Source organism: Sebastes fasciatus, chromosome 15 (assembly GCF_043250625.1).
Source record: "Sebastes fasciatus isolate fSebFas1 chromosome 15, fSebFas1.pri, whole genome shotgun sequence".
NCBI classification, from domain to species: Eukaryota; Metazoa; Chordata; class Actinopteri; order Perciformes; family Sebastidae; genus Sebastes; species Sebastes fasciatus.
Genome location: NC_133809.1, coordinates 11,656,652 through 11,674,730, shown reverse-complemented (window position 1 = coordinate 11,674,730; position 18,079 = coordinate 11,656,652). Strand labels below are relative to the sequence as shown.

Below are 18,079 nucleotides of genomic sequence, written 5' to 3'. Positions count from 1 at the left end.
CTCTGCATCTGGGAGGAGGATTCAGCTTACTGATTCACATTGTGATGAAACACACACATAACAGTAGCTTTGCTCATTAGTGGTTGACAAAGGAAAGTATTTTTCATGTGACAGTTAGTAAGCAGTGACAGTGATGATGGAGGCCATCTTTGCCATCCATTCCTGGTTGCTTTAACCCTTTGAACTCTGCAATAGAAATTGGTATTTTTGCTTACTGTGATGTCATTTCTTGGAGTTTCTTCAATTGCTTCATATCCCTAAAATCCCTAAAAAAAAGTGTACAGGCTAAAATACAAGTCAATAAACTATAATAATTGATAATCAAAAAAAAAAATACAAAAATCTAATGTTTTTTCATAAAACGTTACTAAATAAACACACAATACGTATTGATCCAAAAGATTTCTAAATGTAGAAACATGAACAAAACATTTCTTAACACTCCACAAGTTATTTGAACTATGCACATTGAGATATGGTCAATTTTATGAGCATATATAATGCAAAGGCGTTTTGATAGTTTCGTTACATTCCGCACGCGACATAATGCGTCATTACAAGCGTACGACGTGATAACGTGAAAGACAGTAGCCATAGTTTTCTGTTGCAAAAAGACTGAATGCTTGCAGGTTTTTATTTTAGATTGATGTAAACCGGATCATGCAAACATTGTTCTCCCGTGGGAAGTCTGTTTGTTAAGGGTTAATGGTGTGTGTGTGTGTTTAAGTTCCTGTGCACAGCCTTGTGGAGGTGGTACTCTTATAACTGTTTGGTCTATAAAATTAAAAAAAGAATTGTGACAAAGTCCTGTCACAAGTTTCCAGAGCACAAAATGACACCTTGAAATCCCAAAGGTATACCGTTTACAATGATATAAAACAGAAAAACAGCAAATTGTTACATTTGTGAAGCTAGAACTAATAAATGTTTTTCTTGATAAATTATTGAAATAATTAATCGAGTGAAAGTTCATTCTTGGCTCTAGTTGACAAAACAATCTCACCACAAGGTCCATTTAGAAGTTGTTCTGGAGCTTTCTGTCATATCAAAATTGAGTAATTTTCTGTTGATTAGCATTTTCTACAATTTTAACTTTCTGCTTTTTTTCCACAGGATCTGAAAAAGCCTTTTGACAAAGCCTGGAAGGACTACGAAACAAAAGTGTAAGAAACCAAATATGTATTCTAATAACCATGAATAGAACCAGTTTGTTAAGTTAGTTGGTTAAAACTTTTCAACATGCTGACCTAGTTATTAACACCTCATGATTACACAGTCATCATTAGTTTGAATTTATCAGTTCAACTAGTCTTTAAAGCCGATTTAAAGCCACACATGTGTCAGTTAGTATGTTAAAATGAAATGTGCAGTATGTGTCTTGTGTCTTGTCTCTGTCTCGACTAACCGCTCTCCCCCTCTAACCTCCCCCTCTGTGATTATCTGTCAACACATCCTTGATAAAGTGAATAACCAGCCCTCACCATCACCTCTCCACCTCCACACTGAGACACCATTCCCACTGTCAAACCACTGTGATTGTGCATGCAAAAGAACACGTGACTTTTTTTTTTATAGCACTTTCATATATTTTACAAGCTGCAAAGGACATTCTTTACTGAAAGGGTAATACATCTTCTCTCCGAACCGCTTCGATCAGACAGTACGGGCTTTGTACTGACATCGAGAGCTCAGCCGGATGCTATGTGACTGTCCCTGACCGCCCCAACTTATTCTTATGATTTGACTCTATTGATGGAGAACAGAGGCCGTCAATAGAGTCCAGTTTTCTGCCTGATTGGAAACGCACCCTGACGTTTCTTGCCGCTCTTCTTTATCAATGATCCTCTGGTCTTTTTCTGATCTCTCTGCTTGTCTGCTGTTTTTATATTCACAGACACGAAGAGATAAATTGTTTGGTCTCAACACAGCATTGATTTCCCTAATTTTGGTTTGCAAGCTCTTAGCATCCGACACCTGAGTTTGAATTCTGTTTTTCAGCCTACAGGTTGGGAGTTGTCTCACTTTGAATGCTGTTAATTCAGGAAGTAATTACTAAAAATCAGGCAAATCTTTCCTAAATTTGAACACAGAATGGATCTCGAGAGAGTGCATCTCTAGGCCTTTATTTCCTAATTGGGGAATCACTTCCTGAACTGACGGGACTGAAAGTGACTGGATTCTCAGTTGAACAACTGTCAGTTTGGCTGGCGGCCAAAAAGCCTGGCGAACATGTGTCTCTATTAGTCGCAAGCCCTGATGATGCTGTAATGCTGTCAGGGCTGAAGATTCATGTGCTGACAAAGGCCAGCAGTGTACTCTTAATGACATGAAATCTGGCTCATTCACACTGGCAAAATGGCAAATTTACAACCAAAATTAAAGGCTGGCGGAACTTAACTCTACTGATTGTCTCCAGTTTTACAACCATGTCTAAGAATATTTATTGTCTCGTCCGACCGCGACTCACAGTGGATGGCATTAAACAAAGAAAACTCAAGTGAAAGTTAGGATTTGTTTATTGCACCATATCACACAGCCTTTGTGCACGTGCCAAATGACACATGACACCAGATATTGTGCAACAGCAATGCTTTTTTTGCTTCCTTTCTTAAAGTGGTGCAACATCATGAGTCATGATATAAAGGGAGAAGTTGAGAAGGAATACTAAAGGAATAGTTTGACATTTTGGAAAATACACTTATTTACTTTCTGGCTAAAGTTAGATGAGAAAATACCCACTGAGTAATAGATAGTCTTTTTCAACATCGCCTCTATGCTTTAGTTCTGACATATATCTTGTTTATTTCATCCATACAAAAACCAAAATATAAAGACGACAAGTTGTGGTTCTCATCTAACTCTCGGCAAGAAAGCAAATACGTGTATTCCCCAAAAAAATTTCAAAGTATTCCTTTAAGACTCGTTAATAGTCTTATATTATAACAGCATGTTGTAAAAGATGCATCATGCAGCCCCACCACTTTCATCTTTAAAGTTAAGTTGTGGAATGACCTTTTTTTTATGTATTTGTTTCTCGTCGTATATATTATACCGAGCCTATAGCTGCAGGTCAAATAGATAACACAGTTGAACATGAGGGAGTGAAGTCTGTTTTGATGCACATGAACCAGGCTGAACAGCTCCAACGGCTTGCGGACACCGACACCCTCGAGAGGGAACAAACTGCTGCATCCTTTTTGTAGGAAATATGCTGTTAGAAAAGTACAGCATATGGAAAAGAATGCCCTGTTGCATGGCCTGGTTCCTCCCCTTCGCTCTCTCTCTCTGTGTGTGTGTGTGTGTGTGTTTTCCTGATTGCCTGTTAGAGATACTGTATGCAGAGTTTATGGTCTTTGTGAAAAATCAGCCCTGATTCTGACTGTCAGGTAACCTTGAGCTACTAATCTCATTTGCTCGTGCCCTCCCTTTTAAAACCCTAAACCCACACCTGACCTTTACCATCTCTACATGATAATACCCACACATAATAACCCAATTATGGATGAAAATAATTACAACAGCAACTCAGTGAATGAAGACTGCTGAGTTAAGTAATTTCCACTGGTTGACATCTGCTTTCTCTTTTTTTTCTGCTTTGTGTACTGGTTCCAATTACCATCATCAGTGAGAAACAACAACAGATGAGTGTTTTCTGGACACCCTCCAACAGCTCTGATGAGCTTAGTGCAGTTTAACCCTCTCTTGACAATTCTCATATAAGAAGTTCACACAACACTGATCTTTTTCCCCTCCAACTATTTCAGTGGAATCAGTGCAATTAGCCAGATGTACACATTTAGTGTGTTTACTTCAGTACACTGTACATCTGGACATGCAGTACTATAAAATAGGTGATTGCTCTGCATCCTAATGGCTTCTTTAGTTCTGTTGTCTGGAAGAGAAACCAACAGAAAAACAATGTGTCCCCAAGGTTACCTCGCCCAACAACAGAACTTAAAAGAACGTATCGCACACCTTCATTTTGAAGTTTGAAGACCGCGTACTACCTGGATGTCTTAGATCAGTGGTTCACAATCTATTTTCCTTGAAGCCCATCCTACTTTTATCTATTAAAATCTAATCACCCTTAAAAAATCATTACAAATCCTCAAACAAAATCCTGAATTTGAAGTAGGGGATTCAGTGTATTAAATTAGTTAGTCTCGTTTTTATTAAATTAACTTTCTTTAATGAATATAACTCGTCAGTTTCGTCAACCTAAGTAAAGTGATGACATCTTGACGGATATTGCCAAGTGAATGCAGATACATAAAATGAGATTTGTTTGTAACAACTTAACTATTGGAGCCAAAATAGATTTTGTGGTTAAATAAATTTAATTTATGGTGTTGTTAGATTGCTGCTAGACCGCCTCGTTAATACAGGTGCAGGCCTCCCTTTGTGTGCGACAAAGTGGGGGAGTAAATGGGTTTTTAACTGCAGTGAAAATGTTGTTTTTGAAAGGCTAAACGCCAACAACAATGCCAATGGATTGAAGTGGAATATGTTGTTAGATAAAAACATGTTGTGAATTTTGGAAATGATTAAATCCATCTTTCTTCAATACATTTTTACTTTTAGACTTTACAACGCTCTGGAGTAAATTGGAAATGTTTGGATCACACAAGACGGAAACAATTGGACTCAGCCGGAATCTAATTCTACAAATAGTATAATACTGATAATCTTTGTCTGCAACTGTGCACAAATACCGGCTTTAAACAGAATGAGGCCCACTAAGTAGCAAAACAATATATCTTCTTAAATAGTTTTATATACAGAGTTTTGTATACATTATCCAGTAAGTGTGTTATTCAGATTTTAGTTATACATGTGCAAATCTAATTTTGATAACCTCAGATCAGACAAATCCTGCCGCCTCCCTAAAGGGAGCCCGGACCCCATGTTGGGAACAACTGGCTTAGATGAACCTACACAGACACACTGACGTTACTGTTACACTATAAACCCTCCAAATCCCAGTCATTTCTAACCGTATAGCTAAACTAACCATCTCTAACCCATTATCATTTAACTTGTACAAACCATAGACTTCTCAGGCAGCCAGCTCCCCTTAACAATGCCACCTCTTCATCTGCCAGACAGCATAAGGGCTGATTTTTTTTACAATACCAAACTGTTTTTCCTCCCCCACGTTGTCTTGGATGTTCTGTGTTCTCGTTGACCCCTGTGATGTCACTTCCTACCAGCACCAAGATAGAGAAGGAGAAGAAGGAGCACGCGAGGCAGCACGGGATGATCAGGACGGAAATCAGTGGGGCGGAAATCGCTGAGGAGATGGAGAAAGAGAGGAGGTTTTTCCAGCTGCAGATGTGCGAGGTTAGTCCGACTAATGACTGGCAATCAGACCTGACTGATTGACACGCTTTTAGTGCGTCTAGAGGTTTGGAAAAATAACCTTTTTTACTGACAAGCTCCTGCAAAGGTCTGTCAAACTTAAAAGGTAAAGGTGGTATTTCAGAATGGATGGATAGCCTTTTGGAATTACATTTTTGTGCGGTCTGTACCTCCTTTGATGTTTTACTTTAATGAAGCTTTACTTGAAAGATGAAGACTTTTACTTTGAAGCGTCTGGATATGAGATGAAAGGGATGTATGTGTTTGAGATGGAGTTGCCTTTTTTCCCTCTGACTGAACCAGGCTTCACCCTGTCTGACTAAATCTGTATTTAATGCGTTTACAGTATCTCCTCAAAGTCAATGAGATCAAAATCAAGAAGGGGGTGGACCTGCTGCAGAACCTCATCAAGTACTTCCACGCACAGTGCAAGTAAGTATTCCTCTAGGGGAAATGTGTTCAGGGCTGCTTTTGTAGTACAGTTCTGTGTTGCTAATGTGTTGGTGTTGTGTTAAAATTCACCTGCTTTCTGTTCAGTTTCTTTCAGGACGGTCTGAAAGCCGTGGACAACCTGAAACCTTCCATAGAAAAACTGGCCACAGATCTGCACACGGTGAGAAAACCAGCTGCTCTGGCGTCTTCTTTCTTTCACTCGACTCTGACATTTATAATCATATAAACATCATCATGTGTTTCTTTTCTGTTCATTCTCTCCTGTTTTCTCTACGACAGATAAAGCAGGTGCAGGACGAGGAGAGGAAACAGCTGACTCAGTTACGAGACGTTCTCAAGACGGCGCTGCAGGTGGAGCAGAAAGAGGTAACAACACACATGAACACACACTGAAGCACTGAAGGTCGTCTATGACCGTTCAATGTCAAAGAACATGTCAGGCAAATATCACATTTTAATCTTCTTAATTCCTGTATATCAGCTCTAAAATTATATTTTATTTCATAACATGAACCTCACAGCTCTTTAACCTTTAGCTTCATACTTTTCATACTGGGAGCATGCACACACACTAATGTAATGCATTGCTATTATCCATTTTCTGCACCACCTGAATGAGTGGACGTGATTTTTAACTGACCCCAGTCCTTTGCTTAGCGAACCATAAAATTTGGTCTCACCTAAAGATTGTTTCCTTCTTTCCTTCGCTGCCTTTGTCGTTTGTGAAACAAGTCCAGGAGAGTAAGTGGATTTCTTGGAGAGAAAAAAAAATAAAATTGTGGTTGTTTGCATCCTGTTTTCATTGTGGTGTTGCTACTTCAGTTGTAGTGCTAGATTAATCATTTTTTTATATTCTTTTACAGCAGCATATGTTTTTGTTCAAATATGTCATTGCCATGTTTTGATGTTTCGGTTCATTTTTGTTGTGCTTTTTTATTTTAAATGACTTTTCAATGAGAGGATCTGCATTCCTGCTCCTCCAAGATTATCCTGTTCGCTGTGTGTGTCTGCCGATAACAGCACACACCAATAAAGTCATTAAAGCCTCGTCGGTGCCTGCCTTCAGAAGTCGTCCCCCTCTGTTTCCCGTAGTGTTTCCAGACAGGAAATGACATCACTCATACAAAAATGTGGCCTTTGTTTGGTCCTTTCATTGCAGTTATGTGTTGTTACACTGCAGTCAAACCGGAAAATCCAAAAGAAAAATCAAGTTAAATTGAATCTAGTTGAGGTCTAATGTCTTAAAACTGCATCCAATTTATAATGTGATTCGTCTTTTGATCCTTTCAGAATTGCTTATGAGACTAAAACGACAGCTTTTTGCAACCTGCTGTTGCAGATTCAGAGGTGTAAAAGCTCCTCATTTTCTTATCCCCATGTGTACAAAACCATTCAGGCTCACAGCAGCAATCTTCTATTGTTGTTCGTACTTGCATCCATATTCTCAGAGGAGCAGGAGACTCAGAAGTAGAGCGTAAATCTGAGCCATTTAACGCTTCAGTGGCTCCGACTCGCCTGCAATTTGAATTTTGCAAATCCTACGTGCAGCACCTGCTTTTTTTATTCATTTATTTATTTATTTTTATTTGTATAAAAGCTCTGATTTCTTGTCTCTATTTGTTTGTGTGTGTTTTCCCAGGAGTCACAGGTGCGGCAGAGCACCACCTACAGCCTGCACCAGCCACAGGGTAACAAGGAGCACGGCACGGAGCGCAGCGGGTATCTTTACAAGAAAAGTGACGGGTGAGTTTCTGAAATACCTTTAACTTTAACATCAGTTGTGTTAGTGTTGGTGTAAATCACCAGCTTCATCAAGATACAATATTATATAGATTCTTTGGAAAACATGCTGATATCACAAAGTCTGCCACGATACGATTTCGATTCAACTCAATTCAGGGGCCTGCGATCGATATGAGACGATATTATATTTCATATATATTTAACACAATCAGTTACATTTATATCAACTCACAAAAAGCAACTAAATTATGATTTGACAATGACTTTGACAATGACTTCCAGACATTTAATTCAATAGTAATTTCAATAAAAGAATAATAATAGTTCACTATAAAGTGCCACATTTCTCATGTTTAAGTGCAAATGTTTAGGGACGTATCTTAAAGATGACGATATGTATCTGTCTGCTGGATTATTTTCACAATATTATCATATTTGTATTATCAATATTTAATTTAAAAAATATCACGTTATCGTCAATGCCGGTTTATCGTGACACCCCTAATATAGAAAAGATGGAAAGCAGCAGATCCTCTCGTTGGAGAAGCTGAAGTTTTGGGCTTTATCATGAAAACACTGCTCAGCTTGTGTCATAACTTATGCATGTGCTCTGTATTATAACATGTGATCATATTACATATTTTATCATACGTGTCTGCTCTTTGAGTTCAGAGTTCACGATGTTTGTGACTTACTAACCGCTGTATCCCGTGTGTCACAGGTTGAGGAAAGTGTGGCAGAAGAGAAAATGCACGGCGAAGAACGGATACCTCACCATCTCACACGGCACCGTAAGTAAACAATAACAATGGAATGACTAACTCACGCAAGAGAAGATCTATGTGTATGTTCAGACTTCCATGCTTCATTTAGTCACACACATTACAACAGTGTCCTTCTCCCCCGCCGGTCATTATCTTTTCCTATTAACCATGAATATATTAACAGAAAGCAGCAGACCGAGTTCACAAGTTAACATTCTTCTCACGTCGCCGCCTCAGCGGAGCCTCTTTTAACTTGAACTCTGTTTGTTCCCATATAAAGATTTAGCTCTGGCCGGGTCAGCTCCCTCTCACTGACGCAGCTCATCTCACACGTAGCTGCTTATCAGATGTTTTATTTGGCTGCAGCAGCAGTCAGATATGGTTAAACACAACACTCTGGCTCATTTCTATTGTTGTCATTACCCTCCCTCCCTCTCTGCTCTCCATCTCTCTCTCTCTCTGGCAGGCGAACCGGCCGCCAGCTAAACTCAACCTGCTCACCTGCCAGGTGAAACACAACCCTGAAGAGAAGAGAAGCTTCGACCTCATATCCCGTAAGTTCTTCTCATTTCATATGTCGCCTTCCTTACCTTTTTGTCTTCTGTGCTTTCTCTAATCTGTATACGTTGCACTCAAACGCCTCATTTTAATTAGCTCCATTAGCAGACAGCAGCCGGCAAAGGTTTGTTGTGCAGCACTGTGCATTTCAAATGTTTTTCTATTTCTAGCAAGCAGCAGCAACAAGCCAGAGATAAGCTGATTCTTAAAAATATATATTAACACATCCGGCACATTGCAATCTACCCTTTAGCCTTAATCCTAGAATTAAATAACAGCGAACAAAAAGCTTTTGTCAATTGACAGAAAACGAATTATTTTGCTTTTCAATCTCCAAGAAATTGTGACTGACATTTTTCACTATTGACTTTAATCAAGAAAAATATCTGCAAATGAATGAATTTGTTCTTCTCTGCATAGTCAATTTCTGTCAAATAAATGAAGTTAACCGCACTTGTGAAGCTGTGCACTCTGCAGACTTTTCCACAACGAATCAATAGCCCGTTACAGGCTTTTGCCCTTTCTGTCCGGACTGTGAGATGTAACTAGAAACACTTTTTAAAACGTGTTTTTTGGGGTGTTTTTACTCCTTTTTTCTTTAAACCATAGCTCAAGACCCGTGTCCGCCCATGTCTCAGCCTCTTTCAATAGGCCTTGGTTTTGGACCAATAGGCTTACACATTGATGGAAAACCACCCTCCCACTCTACTGATTAGTGTAACTCAATATAGGTGTGATGAAGACCCATGTCGGTCGCAACGCTTTGGTCATTTTAAACAATTATTACCATGTAAAATAAAGGCTTTTTTTTTTTTTGCACGAACTCTACAATGTGCCTTAAATTATTTTTGAAAGAGATTTGCATTTTGTACTATTTTGAGTTATATCCCACCCAAGCAATGAGCCCGTCACAAGATTGAATAAGCACAGTACACCTGAAGGATCCAAAGAGCACCTCCTATGTGATTACCACAAAGAACCAGCCTTCATGTTTTTTGGGCACATTAAGCCTTTTTTTATTGCCAAGTTGACAGTAGAGAGATGACAGGAAATGAGAGTAGAGAGAGAGGGAGAAGGGGACATGAGATGCAACAAACATTGCGGTTCACAGTAATTTATGATTTGGCCAGTTTTTCAAAAATTGTGTTGGATACAGTGGTGTAAAAATAGTTCTCTCTGGTTATTAGTGAGTGATTCACATCTGAAGACAGAAATAACAGCTCAAAGAGTTTTTCGTTGTTGACCTGTCAGCAGGATACTTTAATGCCCTCTGCAGGGAGTCACTCAGAGCTTTTCCCTCCCTATCCACCGCTCTCTTATTCATGTCCTCCTCTGTCTTCTGTTGTGTCATCCTTTTTTTCTTGTTTCAGATGACAGAACGTATCACTTTCAAGCCGAGGACGACCAGGACTGTTCGATGTAAGTGCCTGTTTCTTCCTTCCCTTTGTGTGTATGTGTGTGTTCGGTCTTGTGTCTAAGTGCATCCTGTTTACCACCTCGGCCACTTTCCACACGCTTCCTCCCTCACACCCAGTCAGACGCTTGGCCTTGTCTTTACCTCCCACCTCCTGACTATCAACTGCCTTTTACTCCCGGCTTCTCTCCCCTTTTTGAACTCCCTCCTCCTTTTCTTCACATTTCTTTCTGCTCCGGCTGCTCCCATCCCCACCTCTCAACCTACTTCCTCCTCCTCCTCCTCCCTCTACTTCTTCTCCTTCTTCCTCTGTCATTATTCTGATTTTCATTGTCCTGACTCACTTCTCCTGTACGTCTCCCCTCCTCTCCTCCCTCCTCCAGCTGGATCTCGGTGCTACAGAACAGTAAGGAGGAGGCGTTGAATCAGGCCTTCAAAGGGGACCAGCATGTCGGCGAGAACAACATCGTGCAGGAGCTGACCAAGGCGATCCTGATAGAGGTCAAGAGGATGACGGGAAATGACGTGTGCTGTGACTGCGGAGCGCCCAGTGAGTGGCAAAAACATCGGCCTCAGAAATGATCAACAGAACAGAATCAAATCACATTTTACGATCTCTACATGAATGTTGATGACGACAAAAAGGACCATTGGTTTTGCATATTTTAAGCTTCTTAACTACAAATTAAGTTTACTTTACATTATTGCCGACCATTTTTCCAGAGCATAACATAAGTTTAAGACTGATTTTCTATCTTCCAGGCAATATTTAGTTAACACTTTAATTCACAGTTTGAAAATCAACTTGCACAGACACGATTTTATTTTACCATTTTATTATTGTTTATATTTTATTGTTTTGTTCCTGTTACGAGCAGAGACTGTTAAGGAAAACTCAGTGAACCCCAGATATCCCACATTTCAGAGTTCCTGAGTAGTAACCTTTTCAGTGCAAAGAAATAACCCAATTCACATTCTTTTCTCATGACAACCATTTATACTTATTTTATTTTTCTAAGGCCAACTCAGTTGAATGTTAGGAATTGCGATCTCTTGATTTTTTGACAAAATCCGCTCCCGTATCCCGAGAGAAATACCTGCTGGAACCCAGGAATTTTAAACACGTGTGCACCTGTGTGTTCACATACTAAAGATGATGTACTTCTCCCAAACCTTATTAACACTATTGTATAACTGTTGTAGCTATATTGAAGCGTATTGCTGCCACACCAGGAAAGAAAAATGGATCAGTATCACGTGAAAGGTTTGTGGCAGCAATACGCTGCCGTACACCTTAAGATGCAGTAATTATGATAACACTGCTGCCACAATTATCTGAGGTTTTTGCAGAGATGTCAGTAGTGATCTTTTTGTTGCTCCCACCGGTTTGTGAGAAGGATTCGGTCCTTTGAGTTAATTGAATATCTGTTGCCATCACACAGTAGCTGGAACGATATGCGCATCCCAAATTGAGAGGGGTGCTGTGCACATTTTCCACACTCTGTACAGCAGCAGTAACTTCTCTTATCTATCAGTAATTATCCACGTTTCTGTGGTTAAAATCTAATTTAATTTGTGGCGAGAAATCACAGGATTCCCGGGTGATATATTCCCCCGGAAGTATTGACTTTAACATTACGGGAAATCCTTTAACTTTACTCCTTTACTTTGTGAGAAAATACAGCCAACACTATGTACACTGCAAGTGGATTATTTGAAGCATGTTTCCAGACTCTGACATAAAAGACCAGGAATGATTTGCTGCCTGGAAGGTACATGTAGGAAATCAGACAAAAAAATGTGTGGTATGCTTTAGGGAAAGTGTCAGCAGTGATGCATATGCAAAGTTATGAGCTAATGGTCTGGTCTGGTCTGGTCTGGTCTGGTCTGGTCTTGGTATGATAAGCTCAGAAAATGCTGAAAGTCCTGCAGACTGGATCCTCTGTATTTGTGGAGATATTCCATCACAACTTTGAAATCAGTTTTTCCTCAAATACATGAAGTCCCCCCCCAATCATTTTTCTCAAATCCCATGAAATTCCTTCCTCCTGACATTTTAAATGTATAGAATATGCTTACAGTATATCCACCCTTACAGCGAGTATCTAGGCCAGACTCGGCTACAGTTCGGCGTGGTCACTTTCCTCTGACATTGTGTGCTGCGAGATAGTAAAAAGCCCTTCAGGCAGCTATTAAATTTCCAGAGCCGACAGCTTTCCACAAGGACACATCAAAGTTGGCTCACGTGCTGCAAAAATGACTTCAGCTTTAGTGGCTTTTGCCCAAGGACAGTCAAATTCGGCCTCTTTTCCCCTCGTGTGTCGTTTACCTCCTTTTTCCTTTTTGTCTTTCTCAGACCCGACGTGGCTGTCCACCAACCTTGGCATCCTCACCTGCATTGAATGTTCGGGGATCCACAGGGAGCTTGGAGTCCACTACTCTAGGATCCAGTCCCTCACTCTGGACGTACTCAGCACCTCAGAGCTCTTGGTAAATCACCGTTGGCGTCCGACTTCTCGCTGAATCACCTCACCTTTGTCGCAGTTAGTCATTCCATTGTATTGATTTTTTCCGGACGAATCTCTGTGGAGATTTTTAGGAAGAGGAGGAGAGGACGCGTGGGAGTAGATAGAGCGAGGAGGAATAGGAGATGAGGACAAGAAGGGTCAGTAAGTCGAGACAGGAAGGAAGGAGAGTAGCATCACCCCAGGCCTCGATCTCCTCTCTCCTCCAGGTCGTCTGGAAGTCTCCACACTCAGAATAGCTGAGATTTTTTATGGCTTTTCTAATCACTGTTTGGTGTAGAGATTTACCGCCTGTGGGACGGTCGGGATTAAATGCCTCCAGTCGTGATTGCTTTCCTTGGTGTTAAGACGCCAGTTGTGTTAGCCACAATCAGACGGGCGTTGTGCAGTTTATAACGCTCAACACACACACACACACACACACACACACACACACACACACACACACACAGTACTGCAACCTGAGGTGGGAGTTCAACAGGCAAAGATGGCGACTTTTAAATTAATGCATGTGGTGCAGAAAATGTCTAGTGTAACTAGTGTGTTAATATGTGTGTGTCTATGTCCGTGTGTGTGCTCCACAGCTGGCCAAGAATGTGGGGAATGCAGGATTTAATGAAATCATGGAGGCTTGTTTAAGTGCTGAAAATGTGGTGAAACCCAACCCAGCCAGTGACATGTAAGTCACCCACCGCCTCCTCTCTCCATCCCCTCTTCTCTCCTCATCCCCTCCTCTCTCTCTCCTATACCTCTCTCCCTGGACTCTCGCTCTCTCTCTCTTCTCACTTGTATCTCATTACTGACACATCCGATCAGCAACTGTCAACACCATCATTGTGACATATTGGCACATCTTAACCAGCATTGTACTGATCAGGTTTCCTGAATGTGATTGATTACCTATTCAGTTTGACAAATCAAACACACTGATCTGGCATGATTTATGACATGAATGAGAAGTAAGTACAGATGAACAGAGAAAGTAAATCATAATAAATATAAAAAATAAGTATTAGGGATGCAACTAACGATTATTTTCACAGTTGATAATGGCAAAAACTGTTGTATTTATTTTGCACTCAAGTTCTTGAAATGAGAAAATACTCAATACTTTTCATTTGTCAAGTATTTAATTCACACAAGAGTATAAAAAATAGGCTTTACCGTGTGGTTATTTCATATAGACGATTTATTTCTTGAATTACCAGAAATCATGCTATATCATGATAAATATTGTTACTGAGATATGATAACCTATGACCTATAATGTGATTGACGATTTTGGCCATATCGTCCAGCCTATAGTATAGTGTAGTAATCTAGCGTAGAATAGTATAGTATATGTGACTCCTTTTCCTTGCCATTATGAAACTCTATCAAGCACTGAAATCTGAAATGGTAATCAATTGATCACAACAATCTAATTTAGTGTGTTTATTGACCAGTTATGATCAGTGGTTTTAATGCACACCCATCCACATAAAGACCATAAATATAATGACACATCTGTAGCTGAGCAGCTTCCTCTTCACATGTTTATCCAGGCAGGCGAGGAAAGACTTCATCACAGCCAAGTACACAGAGAAACGTTTCGCCAGGAAGAAGTGTCCTGACGCGACGTCGCGGCTCCACACGCTGTGTGACGCGGTGAAGGCCCGGGACATCTTCTCCCTCATCCAGGTCTACGCAGAGGGAGTCGACCTCATGGAGCCCATACCGCTGGCCAACGGACACGTCAGTACACTATATATATTCAACCTATGTGATGTTTGAAACTGAGTCTGTCCTTCATCGGTGGCTTTAAAACTTTATCCAAGCTGCTTTTCCACCAGGAGTTTGACTTCAAACAATCCGTTGCATCCTTCTTCTCTACTCACATTCCCAGGGGAATATGAAAACATGACGTTTTATCTTTTTATTCCAGGAACAAGGGGAGACGGCGCTTCATCTCGCAGTCAGACTGGTGGATAGGACGTCTCTTCACATCGTTGACTTCCTCACTCAGAACAGGTAAACAAAGCCAGAAAACAACAACACATTTGCACTTCACTTCGGTTATTTGTTACTTACAGAATGCAATATGCTGGAAGGTGTTTTTTACTGTCCATCTGACTGTGCAGCAAACATTGAAAATGCCATGAAAAGACACCACTTGTATGATTGGTGTCTCTTAACACTTGTAAAATTCAGATATTTTATTTTTTATTAGACCAATTTGCTTATTGGCAGGGATCATCATCCCCTTATTTTTCTTTTTCTTCATTTTTTTTTCTCTTTAGATTGAATATATTGATTATGTATTTATTTTTTTTGTCTTACTATATTGCTATACTGTATTGTTTCACTCTTATAGAGCTGTGTTTTCTGTTTTTTAAAAATAATGTGTAATATTTTACATATTGCACAACTGCTCTGGCCAGATTTTGTGCTTTGGGCTAGACAGGAGAAACAAAGGATTCATTTTATTCCTCCTAAAATGTTCCTCTCTGTCTGTGTCCCTCGGCAGTTTGAATTTGGATAAGCAGACGGCCAAAGGCAGCACAGCGCTGCACTACTGCTGCCTGACCGACAACAGCGAGTGTCTGAAACTGCTGCTGCGGGGGAAGGCCTCCATAGAGATCGGTAAGGAAGGTAACACGCCAGCGGACAGCACGGCCGTGATGCGTTCACTGTCCGACTCTTCCGTCTCTTTTTCTATGTCTTTCTCACACCTGGATTCGTTTGCACCATCTATTCCACTACATTTCAGAGAGTAATATTGTACTTTTTACTCCACTATTATATACTATTATTACTATTAAACATATTATTTATATGTTATATTCTTTATTTCGCTATATACTTAAGTAAGATTTTGAATGCAGGACTTTTTTGTAACAGAATATTTATACATTGTTTTAGTATTACTTAATACGTTCCAAGTTTATTTAGTAAATGATCTGCATCCTTTTTCCACCACTGTCTCACACAAATGTTTCTCTTGCTGCCTCATCCTCTCTGATTACATTCACACCCGTTGGTCCAAGTCTTTCAGGTTCAGTTCCCAGAGGTTCGGTCTCTGCCAGCACACCATGGCAACTCTTTCTCACAGCACTAATCTCTCTACTCCGCTGTGACATCAACAAAACAAACAGATAATAGACGCAGAGAGGAGGAGGACAGAGAGAAACCAGAGAGTTGTTCAGTGTGGGAAACAGTCTAATTACACATTTCTCATGTCACAGTGAAGTGGGAGGAAAGAAAATGGGCTGTGTGTTTGTACTCATGTGGATACAGTAGTGATTATATGTTTCTGTTGTTTTCCCTTCAGCTAATGAGGCCGGGGAGACACCGCTGGATATCGCCCGGAGGCTTAAACACCTACAGTGTGAAGAGCTGGTGAGCTTTCTATGTTTAGACTTGGCTTATGCCTGCAAACACATCAGTCCATGAAACCGCATTAAGAGCTGTCAGTCATTTGTGTTTACATGTGTGTGGATTTGTTTGTGTGTGTATAGTTGAACCAAGCGCTGGCAGGGAAATTCAACGCCCACGTCCACGTTGAATATGAATGGTGCCTGCAGCATGAAGACATGGATGAAAGTGACGAAGATCTGGATGAGAAGGTGAGAGGCACTTCTGTAAGCAGGAGAAGAGTTTACAAAGGCAAGAAAACAAGAATAATAAATAAAAATGCACAACTTTCAGTGGCTCTTAGAGGATGATGAAACCTAAAACAACTACCTGAAGAGCCCTAAAGAAAATATTTTATCCTCCAAAAATAAGAAGCTCAATTCATTATTATTCCTTTTGTACTTTAAAATCCATGCACTTGACGTAAAAAGCAGTCCCTCCACGTTCTCAGTGTTTTTGTTTATGATTTCTGCCTGAATTTATTGAACTTGTAGTGCATTTCTTTCAAAACATGCATTGCCTTTGACGACTTTGTTTGTTAAATATTTCAGTTGGATTGGAAATGTTTCAGTTTGCATTCACTGAGAGGCTCAGTTGAGGGCAAGAAAGAAGAAGTACTTTGTGTTTACTTTTTTTGAAAGTACCTTGAGCATTGATCAATCAGTATTTGCAGGGAAGTTGGTTTGTTTATACGTGGTTTGATTTAGGGTTGCAAGGTTGATTTTTCATGGCTGATTAAACTGTTGATTATTTTCTTGATTAATCGATGAGTTGTTTGGTCTATAACATGTCAGAAAATCTTGAAAAATGTTGATCAGTGTTTCCCAAAGCCCAAGACGATGTCCTCAAATGTCTTATTTTGTCCACAATTCAAAGATATTTATTCAGTTTACTGTCACAGAGGAGTAAAGAAACCAGAAAATATTCACATTCAAGAAGCTGGAATCAGAGAATTTTTAAAAATAAATTCTTAAACTACTCAAACCAATTAATTATCAAAATAATTGCCGATTAATTTAATAGTTGACAACTAATCGATTAATTGTTGCAGCTCTAGTGGTGATAGGCAACATTTTTGAATTTCATGTTGAAATATTGCAGACAAATTTAAGTTGAATGAATAATGATGAAATGGACTTAATCGGCAGGGATTTGAAAATAAATACTGTAGTTATAATGTGGCAAACAAATTGTTGATTTTTCCTTTTAAAATACCAAATATCACATTTGAAAGTGGGAAAATTTTAAAAACATTACATGAAAACAAGTCTAAAAAGAAGAGATGGAAAATGAGAAAAGTCTGTGTGGCTGACGTTGGTACTGTACATAGTAAGAGTACAGTGAAGAGATAAAAATCTGATAAACCACATCTGCCCCTCCAGCCCAGCCCTCATCGCAGAGACGAGCGTCCCGTCAGCTGTTACACTCCGAGCAGTAACTCCCACCTCCAGTCCGGTCCGGGCTCCGGGGGCCGCGACGGCAAGGACAAGCAGCGTGGCTACATGCCCAGCATGGTCAACAACGAGACCTATGGCACCATCCTCAACACCAACACAGCTCAGTCTGGCACCTCTCCTGCTCCGCCCCTGCCTCCGAGGAACCTGGGTAAGCTCGGACACAGCGGCATCAGAACTTAAAGAAAATTTAGATGGTAGTATTTGTAGGCAAAATGGTAGTATATCTTGTTGTCATGTTATGTGTATGTTCAAGTTTGTATGGATAAATAGATGAAAAAGATCCAACTGATCACCTTTCTGACCTTACTCTGACCTTACTCTGACCTCTATGCCTGCTTCGGGGAAGCGATATTTATAAAATATGCCCTGGAGGAACAACCTTATTTAGATCTACAGTATCTGTGAGTCTCATTT

At 40.1% G+C, this 18,079-nt stretch overlaps 1 protein-coding gene across 2 annotated transcripts in view; it reads left to right on the top strand.

Moving 5' to 3' along the window:
- asap2a (ArfGAP with SH3 domain, ankyrin repeat and PH domain 2a) overlaps window positions 1-18,079 on the top strand; it is a 64,868-nt gene that overhangs the window by 38,959 nt on the left and 7,830 nt on the right. The window contains exons 5-22 of one of the 2 annotated variants that reach the window (XM_074659889.1): window positions 1,114-1,163; window positions 5,211-5,340; window positions 5,705-5,790; window positions 5,896-5,971; window positions 6,091-6,177; window positions 7,451-7,554; window positions 8,276-8,345; window positions 8,785-8,872; window positions 10,247-10,295; window positions 10,674-10,840; window positions 12,647-12,780; window positions 13,400-13,494; window positions 14,360-14,549; window positions 14,740-14,825; window positions 15,322-15,437; window positions 16,126-16,193; window positions 16,313-16,420; window positions 17,591-17,813. In XM_074659889.1, coding sequence (XP_074515990.1) covers window positions 1,114-1,163; window positions 5,211-5,340; window positions 5,705-5,790; window positions 5,896-5,971; window positions 6,091-6,177; window positions 7,451-7,554; window positions 8,276-8,345; window positions 8,785-8,872; window positions 10,247-10,295; window positions 10,674-10,840; window positions 12,647-12,780; window positions 13,400-13,494; window positions 14,360-14,549; window positions 14,740-14,825; window positions 15,322-15,437; window positions 16,126-16,193; window positions 16,313-16,420; window positions 17,591-17,813 — 1,927 coding nt within the window. Of the gene's footprint in view, window positions 1-1,113; window positions 1,164-5,210; window positions 5,341-5,704; window positions 5,791-5,895; window positions 5,972-6,090; window positions 6,178-7,450; window positions 7,555-8,275; window positions 8,346-8,784; window positions 8,873-10,246; window positions 10,296-10,673; window positions 10,841-12,646; window positions 12,781-13,399; window positions 13,495-14,359; window positions 14,550-14,739; window positions 14,826-15,321; window positions 15,447-16,125; window positions 16,194-16,312; window positions 16,421-17,590; window positions 17,814-18,079 lie in introns of both variants that reach the window. The other variant, XM_074659890.1, reaches the window with a different exon arrangement.